Raw genomic sequence first — 16,243 nt, 5'->3', positions numbered from 1 at the left:
ACAAAGCATGCAGGGAATCCAGGAAGTTGTGAAAAGGGATGGCCAGCAGACAGGCAGCACTCACAACATGAAGGGAGATTTTTTTAGTAAGTTTTTATTGGATTGTCAAGTATAACCATTGTTTGTGCTATTACAATGCTGAAGTTATAAATTGAAAGTGTAGGCTGTGACTATAGAAATCATTTAAAGTGTTATTAAACCCAGGACCCTGCATTCACTATATATTCATATATCACACTATATTCACACTATATTCACTATCTGGTCTCCCAAAGAACACTGAAATGCAATTATTTTAGTAAATAAAAACTGCTAAATACCTTTTTCTCATCAGCAGTTAGAGCAATCTTGTGACTTCTATCAGTGTCCAGCAGAGCACTGGTTAAATCTTGTTGGAGGAGTATTCATTTTGCTCTAGGAGGATGCAGAAACCCTGACTTCTCTCTGGACAGTACTGATTGGCCCTGTACTGATCACGTGCACTCTCCCAAGAAACGGGAAAAACCTCTCTAGAAATACACACAAAACTAATATGTGCAGAGTGACTCCACACAATGTGTTATCAGGAGATAAAAGGGGGACACTGGAAGAAGGGGAGGATCAGAGAATTTAGGGCCAAACAGCATTTTTACACAATGCAGAGGATTAACCTCTTAGGTTCCACAATGAGTATAACAAGCATGCTTTACTGCATATACAGACTGATTTTACTGTTGTGGGTTTAGTAACACTTTAAAGGCTTGCTGTAGACCACCAAAGCATATAAAATGCATGGAAACGGCAGATTTAAAATGCATGTCTTTTGATGCCTTGATTGTTAGTTGCAATTTATTTGTGAATTGTTACTTTCAGGGTGGTAACTTCTGCATTTCACAGTCAGAAGCACCCTGTGCATGTGCTCACAACCTGATATAATGGACTTACATGTATGTATTTTAAAAATCAAGTCTGCCAAAGTTTATTGTAAGCGTAAACATAGCCGCATTAAAGGAGATGTATGGGATAGGCCAAATAATTCACAAATATTACCACAATCATGAATCGGCTGTTATTTCTTTCCTCTGTCCTTTTTGTTTTTCCAGCAGAGGCACTTCATGTGTCATGTAGGTCCTTATAATGGTCCGTTTGCTGATTGAAAGTTTAGAGGGGGCCGTGACAACGTCCGCCCCCTCCTTCTCTAACTCCTCCACTAGGACAGGGCTTGAAAAAGCCGCTCGCCAAATGCGAGGAGAAATTCCTCTGTGGCGGGCACAGATGAAGCATGGAGCGACTGCACCTGCGCTCCAAGCCTCATTATGAAGCGGAGTTCCGGTTTACAACTTCCGGACCCCGGCTTCTGCGGCACCGCCACTGAGGGGACCGGTGCAGGAGAGGTCCGCTCTCCTCCGCTGAGAGGAGACACCCTCTCCACCGCCGCGGGGGACTCGGAGGGACTAGGAGTAAGTACTGTATACAACATGTCATATCACTATAATGGAGTACAGGGGAGGGGGGGATATACATTACTGTATACATGTCATATCACTATAATGGAGTACAGGGGAGGGGGATATACATTACTGTATACATATCATATCACTATAATGGAGTACAAGGGAGGGGGGGGGGGATATACATTACTGTGTACATGTCATATCACTATAATGGAGTACAGGGGAGGGGGGATATACATTACTGTATACATGTCATATCACTATAATGGAGTACAGGGGAGGGGGGATATACATTACTGTATACATGTCATATCACTATAATGGAGTACAGGGGAGGGGGGATATACATTACTGTATACATGTCATATCACTATAATGGAGTACAGGGGAGGGGGGATATACATACTGTATACATGTCATATCACTATAATGGAGTACAGGGGAGCTGGGATATACATTACTGTATACATGTCATATCACTATAATGGAGTACAGGGGAGGGGGGATATACATTACTGTATACACGTCATATCACTATAATGGAGTACAGGGGAGGGGGGATATACATTACTGTATACATGTCATATCACTATAATGGAGTACAGGGGAGGGGGATATACATTACTGTATACATATCATATCACTATAATGGAGTACAAGGGAGGGGGGGGGGATATACATTACTGTGTACATGTCATATCACTATAATGGAGTACAGGGGAGGGGGGATATACATTACTGTATACATGTCATATCACTATAATGGAGTACAGGGGAGGGGGGATATACATTACTGTATACATGTCATATCACTATAATGGAGTACAGGGGAGGGGGGATATACATTACTGTATACATGTCATATCACTATAATGGAGTACAGGGGAGGGGGGATATACATACTGTATACATGTCATATCACTATAATGGAGTACAGGGGAGCTGGGATATACATTACTGTATACATATCATATCACTATAATGGAGTACAGGGGAGGGGGATATACATTACTGTATACATATCATATCACTATAATGGAGTACAGGGGAGGGGGGATATACATTACTGTATACATATCATATCACTATAATGGAGTACAGGGGAGGGGGGATATACATTACTGTATACACGTCATATCACTATAATGGAGTACAGGGGAGGGGGGATATACATTACTGTATACATATCATATCACTATAATGGAGTACAGGGGAGGGGGATATACATTACTGTATACATGTCATATCACTATAATGGAGTACAGGGGAGGGGGGATATACATTACTGTGTACATGTCATATCACTATAATGGAGTACAGGGGAGCTGGGATATACATTACTGTATACATGTCATATCACTATAATGGAGTACAGGGGAGGGGGATATACATTACTGTATACATGTCATATCACTATAATGGAGTACAGGGGAGGGGGATATACATTACTGTATACATGTCATATCACTATAATGGAGTACAGGGGAGGGGGGATATACATTACTGTATACATGTCATATCACTATAATGGAGTACAGGGGAGGGGGATATACATTACTGTATACATATCATATCACTATAATGGAGTACAGGGGAGGGGGATATACATTACTGTATACATGTCATATCACTATAATGGAGTACAGGGGAGGGGGGATATACATTACTGTGTACAGTTTTATATTTTGGACTCTTTATTCTAAAGAAAAATGTAATTTCATAAGCTTTAAGGGGGCAGGGTTGGGGGCAGACCTGGGCAATGTTGGGTGGGGCAACTGGTGGAGAGTAAGTTTTGTGACTGGCTAGTAGGTCTGGACTCAAAATTTTAACCCCTGCACTAGGAGATGTGGCCACACCTACTGAACAGGCAAACACCTGAACAGTAAAGGAGTTCAGGCACTGTGCTATTTCTTTGCATCGTGGAAAATATATGGTGGTGTAGATATGGCTGGATCTAGGGGGAGGTGTTTGCGAGAGCTGTCTGTCCAAAACACACACACACACTCACACACTCACACACTCACACACACACACACTAACACACACACACTAACACACACACACTAACACACTAACACACTATCGGCAGCACAGCTCCTTTCCCCTCCCCTCACACAACACACAGCCAGATTGATTCTCTTGCAGACTTCCAGAATTCAGTTGTAGTGTGGTGTACTCAAAAGATGTTTCTTTTTTTTCTCAGACAAATCCCCCACCCCAACACCACCACCAAAATAATTAAAAAAATATATTTTTTGCCTTTCTGCTTGTTTTTTTGGAGTAGCTTTTTGGGTAGACTGCCAGCTGTTCTTAAAAATCTTTAAAATGAAAGTGAAGAGACAAAGTGACAATGGGTTGAGTTTTCTCTTATTAAAGCGGAACTACACAGCAACTGAGCACCACATACCAAACACGCCATTTAATTTGCTTTTAATTTTCAAAGCAAACTCATCCATCATCCATGGGTGGGTGCATGCTGCAGAAGCCGTAAATCTCAAGTCTGGTTGCAAATATCAAGATTTGCATTGAAGAAATGGCCCAAAGTACAAACAGACCAACGGGAGGGTGCCACACTGGGAAAACACTGACTGTTCTGTGCAACTTGTAGAATGGAGCAAGTTCTAATGCACCAACAGCGCCTGTATCTGATGGCGGAATGTGGCTTGGCTAGTCCGAGCCCAATGGGGAGGATTTTGATTCAGATTGGCATGCCCTAGCCTGCTCCTACCTGTCCGGAACCTCTCCCTGCCACTAATCACTTTCTCTGTCCCTACCCTATCCACTCTACCAAATCTTGGGGACAAGAAATTAAAAAGGCTCTGCTGACTTAAGATAGCCACCAAGGTCACCTGAGTGCAGTGTTGCCTACCGGAATGCTACCTCAGGAAACCATAAAGAAACTGGTTTCTCTTGACTTCTCCTCTGACTTCAGTACTGCTTCAGTTGAGCACCATCTACAGTGGAGAAAGCAAATTGCACCTGCCTACACATGCCTCCGTGCTTTTATGTTGCTGAGAAATCGCTTTAAAAAACTTCCTGTTGCATATCTAGTCGTGGCAGATGATTTGTGTAGTATTTACTTCCTGGAATCCATCTGTGCTTGTCTCAGGCATGCAGGCAGGATGGTGTGCTTAGCTGAGAGAACCCCTCCCCCCCTTCTGAAGACTCCTGCATCATTTGCCTAGGCTTGGAAACCAGAAAGTAACTGAAGAAATGTAAAAAGTTTTTTAAGCAAGTAAATATGATATACTTCTGCATTTGTTTACTAATGCTAGCAGCATACAGTAAGAATTTTTTTGTCAATGTTGATTGAGAGAGTGAAGTTTTGGTTTAACAGACAATGCAGAACCCACTTTGAAAATTTTCACCCAATGTTAGGACATGCAATGGGTCAGTCTAGTTTATAACTGATGATGAGCTCTGCCAGCACATTACAGACAGGAAAAAGTATGATGAGCAATAACTCTCCAGCCCCCTCTGTAAAATTACAAATGTTAGAAGGGGAAAAACTTCAGTTTTGGAGTTTTCAGAAAAGAGCAAGTAAAAGGTAATCAGCAGTTTTTTTTATTTTACTCTTCGGTTATGCTATGTGAATGAGGATACTTTACTAATATAATGTGAGTGTTTTTCCAAAAGTGGCTACAAAAGTGGAAATAAACATTGAAGAACAGGTCCTGCCTCTCCACTTTGTCCAATTGGAAAAAGCCTTGCATTCTTTAAAAAAAAAAAAGAAAAAATGTAAAGCGCACTCTGACCCTAGGGTCACACCTAAGCGTTTTCCGCAGCGTTTTGCAGAAACTCACTGCAGTCCATTTAACATGATTTCCAATGGGACAGGTTCACATCTCCACATTTTCACTCGGTGCGTTTTTGGAAAGGGTCAGGGACTTTTTTAAACGCAAAAAGTTGTGTTTTTGGTTCTATAGACTTCAATGGAAACGCTGCAGAAAAAAAATGCGTTTTTGCTGTGTTTTTGATGTGTTTTGCAATTTAAATCTGCTTCGCAACAATATAAAAAACAAAGCGTCAAACGCATGTGCAAAAACGCACTGCAGAAATGGATCAAACGCAAACTGCATAGGTGTGAACCTAGCCTAATGGCTACCAAGCAGCCAACCTCCTGTATTTATAATTCATTAAATTGGCTCCAGCTTCCTGGGATTGGCCAGGTATGTTCTAGGAAACCGTTCCATTGGTCCAAGCTGACTGATGTATAAAATATCCATATGTGGAATTCGTCTTTAATGACCGCCTTCATATAATGCTTTGGAGCCATGTAACAACAAGTTAAAGAGCACACAGCACATGACATGCATTAACCTAACTCCTCTTAATTTGAGTGATAAACTTTTAAAAGTTTATCCCTATCCACAAGAGGAATGGGATTACTGACAGCATTTTTACACTTGCAAATATTTATTAGCGAGTAGTGGATTATCTCCATTTGTTTCCTTAATCCAAGGCTTTGTGTGCCTGTTTTGTGCATTCTGCCCACTGTGTTCTTCCAGCACATTGTCTGTTCACCCCGATGCAATTGCTTGTTTCATTGCTTTGATAATGTGATTTTCAATGATTATGTGTTCGGTATGAACTGTCAAAGACTCTATTCTGTGTTTGCCTAATTGTGTCTTCTCTAGAGTTGCACGTGCTGCTATGATCTTACTGTTTTCATGCTTATTTAAATGGCAATACAAGGTGAAATATACTAATGTACTTCTCCGCTTTGGATGCAGTGCAAGTACGTTATGCTCCCAGATGTATCTAATCTCTTCTATAGCACCCCAGCCTGGAAATCTCATGAGACAAAGTTTAAAAAAAGAGTTTGAAGATCAAACCAATTTTTTAATTTGCACCTAAATGCCAGAGTCTCAATCATTCACCAAGACTAAACACCCATTGCTCATGAGGCCTTACGGTGGTTGTGAACCTCAGACATGAAATAGGAGCAAATCCCTCTATAGTGTGTACTTGTCTCAGTTAGGAGCACATAAACTAGGTTCACACTAATGTGGTGCAATTGATGTGATTTGTGTTTTAACAGGTGCTAATTTAATGTGATTTCTGAGGGGACTGGGGACTGGAGATGAAATTCACACCACACCCGCACTAAACTCACACAGGATCCATTTTTTAACCGGATCAAATTCGCACTGCATAGATGTGAACTGTCTTCATAGAAAACAATGTATTTTCAGATGACATGCAATTCTATACCTTTTGGATTGCATCTGATCCACATCAGATTCACATCAGTGTGAACTGGGGCTAAATGGCATTTGTGTCTGCTGCTTTGTTCCTCTACTATCAGCGCTAGTCACTTCTGATGCGTTTTCCTGACACCAAGAGAAAAAAGGTGACTGGGGAGGAACCTGCAGCACACAACCTCTGATTGACAGCCTCAGATCTGTTCCTGTGTGCTGTGTGAAGGGGATTGTCCATTCCCTTCAATCGGCTTTAAGAACTCCTCTCACTGAGCCGTGCAGTGTGTAATTTCAGCTTTCTATCCCCTGTTTCTGACAGCTCAGACAATCTTTAAAAAAAAGACTTTGAATGGTTGTAGAGGAGAGAATACTGCAAATAAACAGGTACAATTTATGTGGGAGGATTTAATCTCTTTTTCAATTTATTTTTATTTAATCTCTGTGTATCACTGCCTAATCTGCAGTCCAAGGATAGAGTGAGGGCATTATTGTAAGTGGTGTCAAACCCCTGGTTGTGCGGTGTGACAGAGCTGTGTATATCTCAGGGATGGATGAATAGAAATACAAATTCTTTGGCAGATTAAATGGTTTACATTATATGTACTTCATTTGTGCATTTACCTCTTTTGAAGTTCAGCTTTAAGGATGCTTCTCACTAGATGGTAAATGACAAGTTGGTAAGCAGTAGCAAAGCACTTTGTTCTTACTGAAGTAATTATTAGACCATTTTAGAACTGAATCCAGGTTATAAAACTGACATTCCTATTTAATTAGGTCTGTCATATCTTTATTTTTGGCTCCCATACTAAAAGCATTTCAAGTTAAAACAATACATTACCAGCTGCTTAGCTTGCCAAAATTGGCCGGCTGGATTGTTAAATCTTCATTTTGTCCACCTCAAATATCAAAGTAGTGTTATGAAGAGAATGGTATATTGCACTCTGATGTATCCGTATTTTTGTCCATGTCCTATTGTTGAAGATTTTTGATGTCTGATCACTCACATTCCTGCCTATATCCCTGTTGTCATGGATCGGGGTCATAAGGGTGCATAGACTAGGGAGGCCAGATGATGCACAAGGCATCACCTGTTTTGGGAAACAGGCTAGCACGTTGGTCAGTTATCACAAGAAGCCAAAGTGCCCCAATCAGGACGCAGATAGCAACTGGAAAAAACTCAAGAACTAATACCAAGCTGGTACTAACCACATATTTCAGCCTTGTGAGATACCTTCATACTTACACTTTGCTCAGCAAACTATGCATGAAAGCAAACTGGCACACAGACTTTTGGTTGCCACACACACTGCTTTCACAAGGACGATCCAATCAGGTCCGCCTGTCGTTTTTTCAGGCTGGCCTGATTGGATGGTCCATGCATTCCTATGGATAGGTGGGTGTAAACTGACTTGTGTTAGTTTCCACCTGCCTACCTCTGGATTTGGTTAGGCCCACAAAAAAAAAAAATTGTGGAGGAGGACTGCGCCCTCTTCAGTTTGGATGGATCAGATTGGTTGTAGCCGGGTGTCACTGGACAGCGGAGTACATTTATTCCCAACTGCATATAGAGTAGAGAGGGGTCTGCCCATGAACACGGACCTGTCACCCACCTCTGTGCTCATATCAGCAGGCGGTTTCGCTCACAGATCCCCTGCTGATGGGAATTGAAGCCACCAGTCTGAAATGGCCCTTAAGCCTAGTACACACGATCAGATAATCATATGAAAAATACCACTTTCAAAGCTATCCTACGATAATCTGATCGTTCGTACACAGCTTTTCAATATGAAATTATTTGAAGGAACGAGCACAAAACTTTTTCTTGTATACTAGATTGTATGATTTTTGTTCAGGGCCAGTTCACACCACATGCAGTCCAGTGCGTTTTTTTTTTTCTTTCATCAAAAACGCATTATTAGGTTACATGGTTTTCAATGGCATAGTTCACACCAGTGTGGTCAGTTCAAGTGCATTCTTGTTCCCGACATGCACATGTCCTTAAATTGAGGAAAAAGAGGAGAAAAAATCTACTGGAACACATCAAAAACGCGCATACAGAAACACATCCGGACTTTCTATGGTGTGAACTGGCCCTTAATCGGTATGGTTTTCCTCCGAAAATACAATACATTACATGACTTCCGAATTTTTGTCTCATACAAAAATTTTCATAACTTTAGTAACCTCTTCATTTTCGATATAAGACTAGCATGTAAAAAAACCGGACAGTCATTCGTCCGATATTCTCATCGTGTGTACAGGGCTTTAGGGTTGGCTAAGCCAGGCAATACATCTTATAGAGTTCATGTAAAGCAATCTAGCCAATTTAATCTGGTCCTTCTGGTCCCAGAAGACGTCAAGTGATGAAATGTGTAGGGCGGGGCCTGGAGGTGATGTCACCATGCACAGCGGGGTTCAGTCTCGCAGTTTGTGTTTGCAGCCGGAGACAACCCAGTTTACATTTTTTATGCGGTTATACTTGTGACAGTGATGACACTTTAAAATGTGAGTGGCCTTTTGTGGATTTTATATAATAAATGTGTAATGGTTTTACGCTATGGCAGCTCTCCTCTTCTTTTTCCTTTTTGTGATTGATTTATCCAAGTGTTCTGTTCCACAAAGCCCCTGGATATAGAACCACAGTCTGCAGAAGTTTACTCCCAGAGCAACATGCGCTTTTGCTGGTTTATGAATTGACCAGCATAACGCTCTGGTGAGTTTATTAAATCTACAGGGTGGTGGAAGGGCACTTTGGTATTACTGGAATATTTTAATTTACAAAGGAAAGAAGCCTAAGTTGGTGGACTGTTTTATTTATGATGGACTCTAGCGTATATGGTGATTCTATGGAGTATTGTTGAGTGACATATGTTGTGATCTAATAATTTTTTGGAAAGAGAAATCTTGCACTTTGTAAATATACAATACAATAAACAATACATTGATTTTTCACTTTGTTGCACTGTGCACTTTCCTATTAGCTACATGTGAAATAGAGGGTTGATTGGATTTTATGCATTATTCTGAGGTTTATAAGGGAAAGGTTTACATATTTGATTTTCTTGCACTTTATATGAGTTGATGTTATATATGGTATTAGATTTGCACTTTTTTTGACATGTACTTTTAAAAGGACGGTGTACATATAAGAGATAGTTGGGTGTGTGGGGTAGCGTTGGTTTCATATTCATTATTATTTTTTGATGGTTATACCATAGAGAATAGCAGCTGCTATGAGGGTTTAGACTTGTTTTGAACGCATCTGATTGTGGCACAGTCCCCTATAGTATATACCAATCTAGCTAATTTTTTATGTCATATTGATGGCGCTATATAAGTACCTGAAATAAATATCAGTGAGAGGAATTATGCCCCATTGCTGGTGTCAGTAGGAGAAATAGTGCCCCAAGGATTGGATAAAGCAAGCAAAAGGCCACATTCAACAAAAAATTGGAGGTATTGGCGTTTAAGAGAAAAAGAAAAGTCCAAATTATTAGGGAGTAGTCCGTATTGTACAGTTAAGTGGTATGGTGTAATCAGCAACATCAGGAGGCAGCACCCTTAGAGTAAAGCTGGACTCTGTACATGAAGGAGAAAAGAAGAGAGGGGTGCCAGACTAAGTGCAGTATTAGGAGGTAGTTTAATTGAGCAAGATAACTGGGTAACTCACTAGATAGAGGATAAAAGGCATGTGTCTCACAGTGGATGTCGTCCTAGTAGGGATCCTGGAGGCTGATGGAGAGGGTGGATGAGCATCTAGGGGCCAAGGCTGCTAGGAGAACCGGGTCACTCAATTCCATGCTGTTAGCATCCAGCGGCTGTGGCTGTGATGGAACCATCTGCGTTCCAGCTTGCTTCCATCACAGCCACAGCCGCTGGACGTGAACAGTGTGGAATCGGATGACCTGGCTCCCCTACCAGCCTTGGCCCCTAGATGCTCATCCACCCTCTCCATCAGCCTCCAGGATCCCTACCAGGACGACATCCACTGTGAGACACATGCCTTTTATCCTCTGTCTAGTGAGTTACCCAGTTATCTTGCTCAATTAAACTACCTTCTAATACTGCACTTAGTCTGGCACCCTCTCTTCTTTTCTCCTCCAAAAGGCCACATTCAGCCCACATGCTGCAGTTTGAAGACCACTGGACTAGAGAAATAGTTTGCAGAAGTTTGTGCATTACTCCTGCAATCCACTGATCGCAGTTGCAGGCTCCAATGCAAACAATTATTGAATGCACATTTTTTTCAGTACTCTTGCATTTATTAAACAAAAATGTGGAATATACCTTTTTAAACATTTTGCCTTCCTTTGGCACTGTGTTGCTATAATGTCCCATATATTCCAGATTAACCCTTCCCTGACTGGGTGTCAGACTTCTAATGTGATGTTAATAATGTTTGAGAATATGGTCCAGACCTACTCACCTTTTTGTCTGTATCATGACACCTGATGATGTTTAGTTAGGTATGAGTGTTGCATTTGATCTTGAATACCATCCCTATCACAAGTAGCTCACAGGTTTTATATGACCCCATGTTTATTTTTCATGTATTAACTAAACATATTGAAGTGTATTATTTCCCCGTAGAAAAGAGTGCTTTGTCATTTGACTAGTTCTATGAAGTAGAAGGGTTTCTTCTCATTTTTATCCATCCTTCTTTTATTTTTACAGTGAATTGCTAAATTTGTTGCAAAGGCTGCTATTCTGAACAGTTATCCACAGTATCCAGTTGAATGTGTTTCAAAAGCTCCAAATCTAAGCTGCTTTGTGCTGTGGAGTCAGATCTAAAGGTGTTTCTCACTTTTACTTTGAAATTGGAAAATGTGTTTGCTGACCCTTTCCCCCACAGACCAGTGGGAATGATGCAGCCGTTACCATCACAGATTAGCTGATTAAAAGATGCATCTAAACAACTCTGAGGCTACCTCCATGCATTAAGCTTTTCGGCTATTTCTGCTCCAACGTATTGTGGCTAGATATTTGTTTATCATCAATTACCATCAGCTTTTTTTATTTTTGGGGTATCCTTTTAATACGATCATCAAGTTAATAGGGTGGTTCAGTTTTACTTATTGTACTTGAAGTGATGCAGCAGGTAGCATGCAAATGTGACATCGCATAGCAAAGTGGCTGTACATTAATACTAAAGCTCAACTCCGAGTGTAAACACCTTGCTTGTGTTAAAGCAGTTTTAGACTCTGCCTATTTAAAAAGCCATCTCCCATGATGAACACTAGATTCTAAATCCCTCAAATCTTGTTAATATGCAAGGGAAAGGATAGCTCCTGCTGCACGTCTGTGCCTGCTCAGTGCTGCCTATGCACAGCGCAGCCTCTGCCATGACAGGAGAAGGTAGATTGCTTGTGAACCTGAAGCAGAAGGCTAGTTCTTTGAATGATGGGGCGTGCCTAACAGATCTCACATCCAGGATTCTGCGGGATGCAACGGATCTCTTAATATATATTTTTTTTTTGTCTGGCTTCAGGGAAACCACACTTGGCTAGCAAAATTTACTTTCAAGTAAGCTAAATTTGTCTCCACTGTAGACTGTTGTTGTTGTTTTTTTTTTTGTTTGTTTTATACTAGAGCCCTTTATTACATAGTACATTTCAATACAAATATGAATTTGCCCTTTGAGCCTTCTAATGTAAAATAGCTGTGAGTGCACTAGGAAGGGGAGTAGGTGCACTGTGCTTACATGGAAAAGCTACCAAGTTATTGCGGGGAGTGGGAGCATTGGATCTGCTGAGAATCTAGCTACAGCCTACTGTATCACCTTTTGTTAACTTTGAGAAGCAATTTTTCAACAGAACCTGCAGCTTAAATAGACTTGTTTTTACCTTATATTTTTCTGCCATATGAGTTTGTTTACTTTTTTTCAGCAGCTTGCAGGGTTTGTTGTAAAAGTAAGCAACTTGGACGCTAAGGCTCCATGCACACTAGCTTTTTTTCTAAGCTCCTTGAAGCTATTATCAGCAAATTTGTTCTGCTCATAGAAGCTACACAGTGTTATCCTATGTGTCCAAGCACACTACTTTAGGCTATTGGAATTGTTTTTAGCTTTTTTGTTCTTGTAGAGTTTTTTGGAGAATTTTTTCAGCAGAAAAAATATTAAACACTGCTAAAAGCTACTAAAACGCATCTAACAGCTTTTTTTTCTAGCTTTTCCTCTACATGTACTGTAAAAGTGCTAATAAAATGCCAACTCTCCTAAACGCTTCTGAACACCACTAAAACACTACTAAAACGCTATTAAAAATGCTATTAGCTGCATTTTTTTATCCAGCATTTTTACCAGCATTTTTTGATCTTAAAAAGAAACGCTAGTGTGCATGGAGCCTAATGTATTTAATGTTTTTTTTCTTTTGGCTGTAAACTTGGATTTAAAATATTATGCAACAAAAATTTGCAACTACGGTCCATTTATCCTGCAGGTTCTCTACTTTCAGAAATATATTGTTTTGGGGTTTTAAGTGCTTTTTATGTTTCTTATTTTTTTGGTTTTTTTTGTAAGTGTACAGAATTGTATTTCTTTTTTTTCTCCAGCATCGCATCTGCTTGTTAAAGATGTGTAAATACTGGCATGTTTGTAGCCTGCGCAGGTTCACTTTAGGTTGTTGCGTGAGAGCTTGAGGGCATGTGGAAAATATGGCAAACTAAGAAACCTGTTACTGCTGTATATTTATAGGGGAAAAAGTTATCTACCGCAGAATTCATCAAATGTTAAAAGGGGATATATCTGAACTGATCACCTACATAAAAGTAATGCGGTGCTGAATAAAGCAAATTCATCTTTGCCTCATGTAGACTACACCTTGCTCTGTTTTTATTAAGGTCTCAAAATGTAGGCCTATTGATTTGAAGACAATTGATAAAGAAATATTTTTTTTTTTTTAGCCATTTACAACTATGAGGCAAAAGGAGGCGATGAGCTCGCGCTTCAGATTGGCGACACTGTGCACCTTCTAGAGACACATGAAGGTGAGTGAATGACATCCTCTTTTACTAATGAATACAAATGAAAACTGACTACTTTTGCTAAATCAACAATAAGTTTAGTTTAGCACTTCTAGACCTTAGGTCTATCAGATGAGGAGTTGTCTGCGCTTACAGCTTGGGTGAATGTACAGAGTAGGTGCCTGGTTTTATGGTTTCTGATAGGGTCAGGGGTTGTAAGGACTTTTGTTTTTTTGGGGTTTTTTTTTTTTAAGTGTAAAGGTTAGGACATGGTTTTAGAGGAGAGGTAAAGGGTTTACCTTATAAGGGTTAAGTTTGATGGTGAGGAGACGATTAACTGTTACAGGTTAAGGGATATAGTAAGGCATGGTTTAAGGGTTACTTGTTGTAGAGATGTTTAATGAGACACTGTCACCTTAAGCAGGCCAAAGTGACCGTGTCTCTGCAAACAACATCCCTGGACCCCCTTATACTCTTAACCCATGGTTCCTTGCATCTTTTTTTTTTTTCTTTTTCTTCGCTGTCAGATCTGAAATCTGTGGTGTCAGTGACCAAAGTGGGTGATTACATCACTCCAGTGGTCATATGACTGTGCTTAGGCTTTGTGAATGGCTGCTTAGCCTGAGCACTGTCAAAGGGAGCAGCTCTCCCATACTTGGAAGCACCAAACATTATCGTTGGCTGTGGAGGAGCAAGATGCTGTGAGGGGGTCCAGATAAGGCGAGTATGAGATAAGGGGATTCCCTTTGCAGGGAAACTTGCTACCTGCTTCTGCAAGATGTAAATATAACCCTTGGCAGTTTTTCTTTCCATCTGTGTCCTGTTCGGGAGATTTCACTTCCTATCCCATAGCCAAAATGGGAAGTGAAGAGTAAATCCATGCAAATTAAGGAAATCCCTTGGGCCCCCCAGGTCACCAGAACAAGTGTCCCCATTATAAGATTTCTCCTCTATTGCTTTTCTGGAGACAACCCAAAATGTGAGATTTTCTTTTACTTTCAATGATAATGGTAAACAGCACAAATAGGGTGAATCTCCTTAACAGGAGCGAAGAAAGCAGTACAAACTTAATTGGTGTTCTTATCCCTCTCCACTCTGTCCAAAAAAACAAAGGTTTTGCCATTAGTTATAATTTAAGCCAGCGTTGTGTTGTCCATATAATCCTAAAACTCCCTGTAGAAGTTGTGTTCTGGAGCAGCCATATTCAGATATCCACAGACTGAGCAGAAGGCAAAATCTTCCTTGTTTATTATTACCTTCAATCCTGGGAGATTTCACACGCAAAAAGAAAAAAGGCAGAAAAAGAGAGAGATTGCAAACGTGATAAGCCCATTATTGGCAACATACAAGGAGATGTCAGCAATAACCTGATTTTATCAGTTTTGCATTTTTTTTTTTTCGCCCTAGCAGAATGGAGAGTGTGGCACTTTTGACAGTATTGATGAGCTTATAAGGAGCAGTAGTTTTTTAACTAGAGAGTTATAATACAAACTACTATCATGATTCTTTAAAAATACAATAGTGATCCATCTGTGAGCTGCAATCATTTTACGGTAGAAAATCTCTTAATTTTTCTATTTAATTCCTTCTTCTCTGGTCCCATAAAGCTTGCTGAATTGTGGGCATTCTCTTGTGGCACAGTGGCCTGTTGCATGCTGCCATTCTTCCTCAAGATAAGTCTCAGACGTGGCCATTGCCACACAGTAGAGCACTGCTTATCTGGCACACACTGCCCACCTAAATTTTCTAGATTTTCTATCACATCATAAAATTTTCTGCATGTCAAGGATCATTCCCTTTTTATGGCAAAAAAATATTTTTAGGACTAACAAATTATGAAACCGTGATAGTTTGCTCTAAAACACACACAATATATGTACCTCCAAAAAAACAATTTGCAAAAGTCCAATCTCCTCAATGACTACAGCAATTACATACAATTTTTTTTTATAAATAAATAAGTGTGTGTGTGTGTGTGTGTGTGTGCGTGTTACCCCCAAAATAAAATGTGCTCAAAAAGGTATGATGAGTGCAGTAGGCAATAAACTTTCACTGATATTAAGTGCAAAAACTCATCAATTACCCTCACTTCTCAAGTGCATATGAACAAAGTGTCTAATATTCTATATCATCCCCTTAGTGCAAATTATTATACTCAAAGAGCAAAATATCATGTAAATATATAACAAAGTGCCTAATATTATGTAACATCTCCTATATTGTACAATGTTACAATGGCTCAAATAAAGTGCAAAATGTAAAAACCTTATAACTCTTAGGTAATCCTATAAATAACAGTGTAAAACCATCAACTGATTTATTATGTAAAATCACATAAAACACTCAAGTGTCGCCATTGACACAAATATAGAGGCTTAAACATATACAAGATTGTCTCACAACAGTGAGAATAACCTCCATGCATGATGACGTCACTACCAAAGCTCCGTACGCGTTTCGTCACTTGATGTCCTCTGGGAGCGGTGTCAGTGGTGACACTTGACAATGTGAGTGTTTTTTTTATGTGATTTTACATAAATCAGGTGATGTTTTTACACCATGGAAGCTCCCCGCTTCCTTTTGAGTGAATGAGAGACACAAGTGTGATGTTCTGAGAAGCCTGAGACATTAAGACCACAGAACTGCAGA

At 40.1% G+C, this 16,243-nt stretch overlaps 1 protein-coding gene across 2 annotated transcripts in view; it reads left to right on the top strand.

The window, feature by feature from the left end:
• DOCK1 (dedicator of cytokinesis 1) overlaps positions 1-16,243 on the top strand; it is a 536,657-nt gene that overhangs the window by 75,948 nt on the left and 444,466 nt on the right. For both annotated transcript variants that reach the window (XM_089669568.1, XM_089669578.1), the window contains exon 2: positions 13,535-13,618. In XM_089669568.1, coding sequence (XP_089525694.1) covers positions 13,535-13,618 — 84 coding nt within the window. The remainder of the gene's footprint in view (positions 1-13,534; positions 13,619-16,243) is intronic.

The sequence above is a fragment of the Staurois parvus genome, unplaced genomic scaffold (assembly GCF_062004578.1).
Source record: "Staurois parvus isolate SC_StPar_1 unplaced genomic scaffold, SC_StPar_1.0 ptg000009l, whole genome shotgun sequence".
In the NCBI taxonomy this organism is placed as follows: Eukaryota; Metazoa; Chordata; class Amphibia; order Anura; family Ranidae; genus Staurois; species Staurois parvus.
This window is presented reverse-complemented; position numbering and strand designations above follow the sequence as displayed.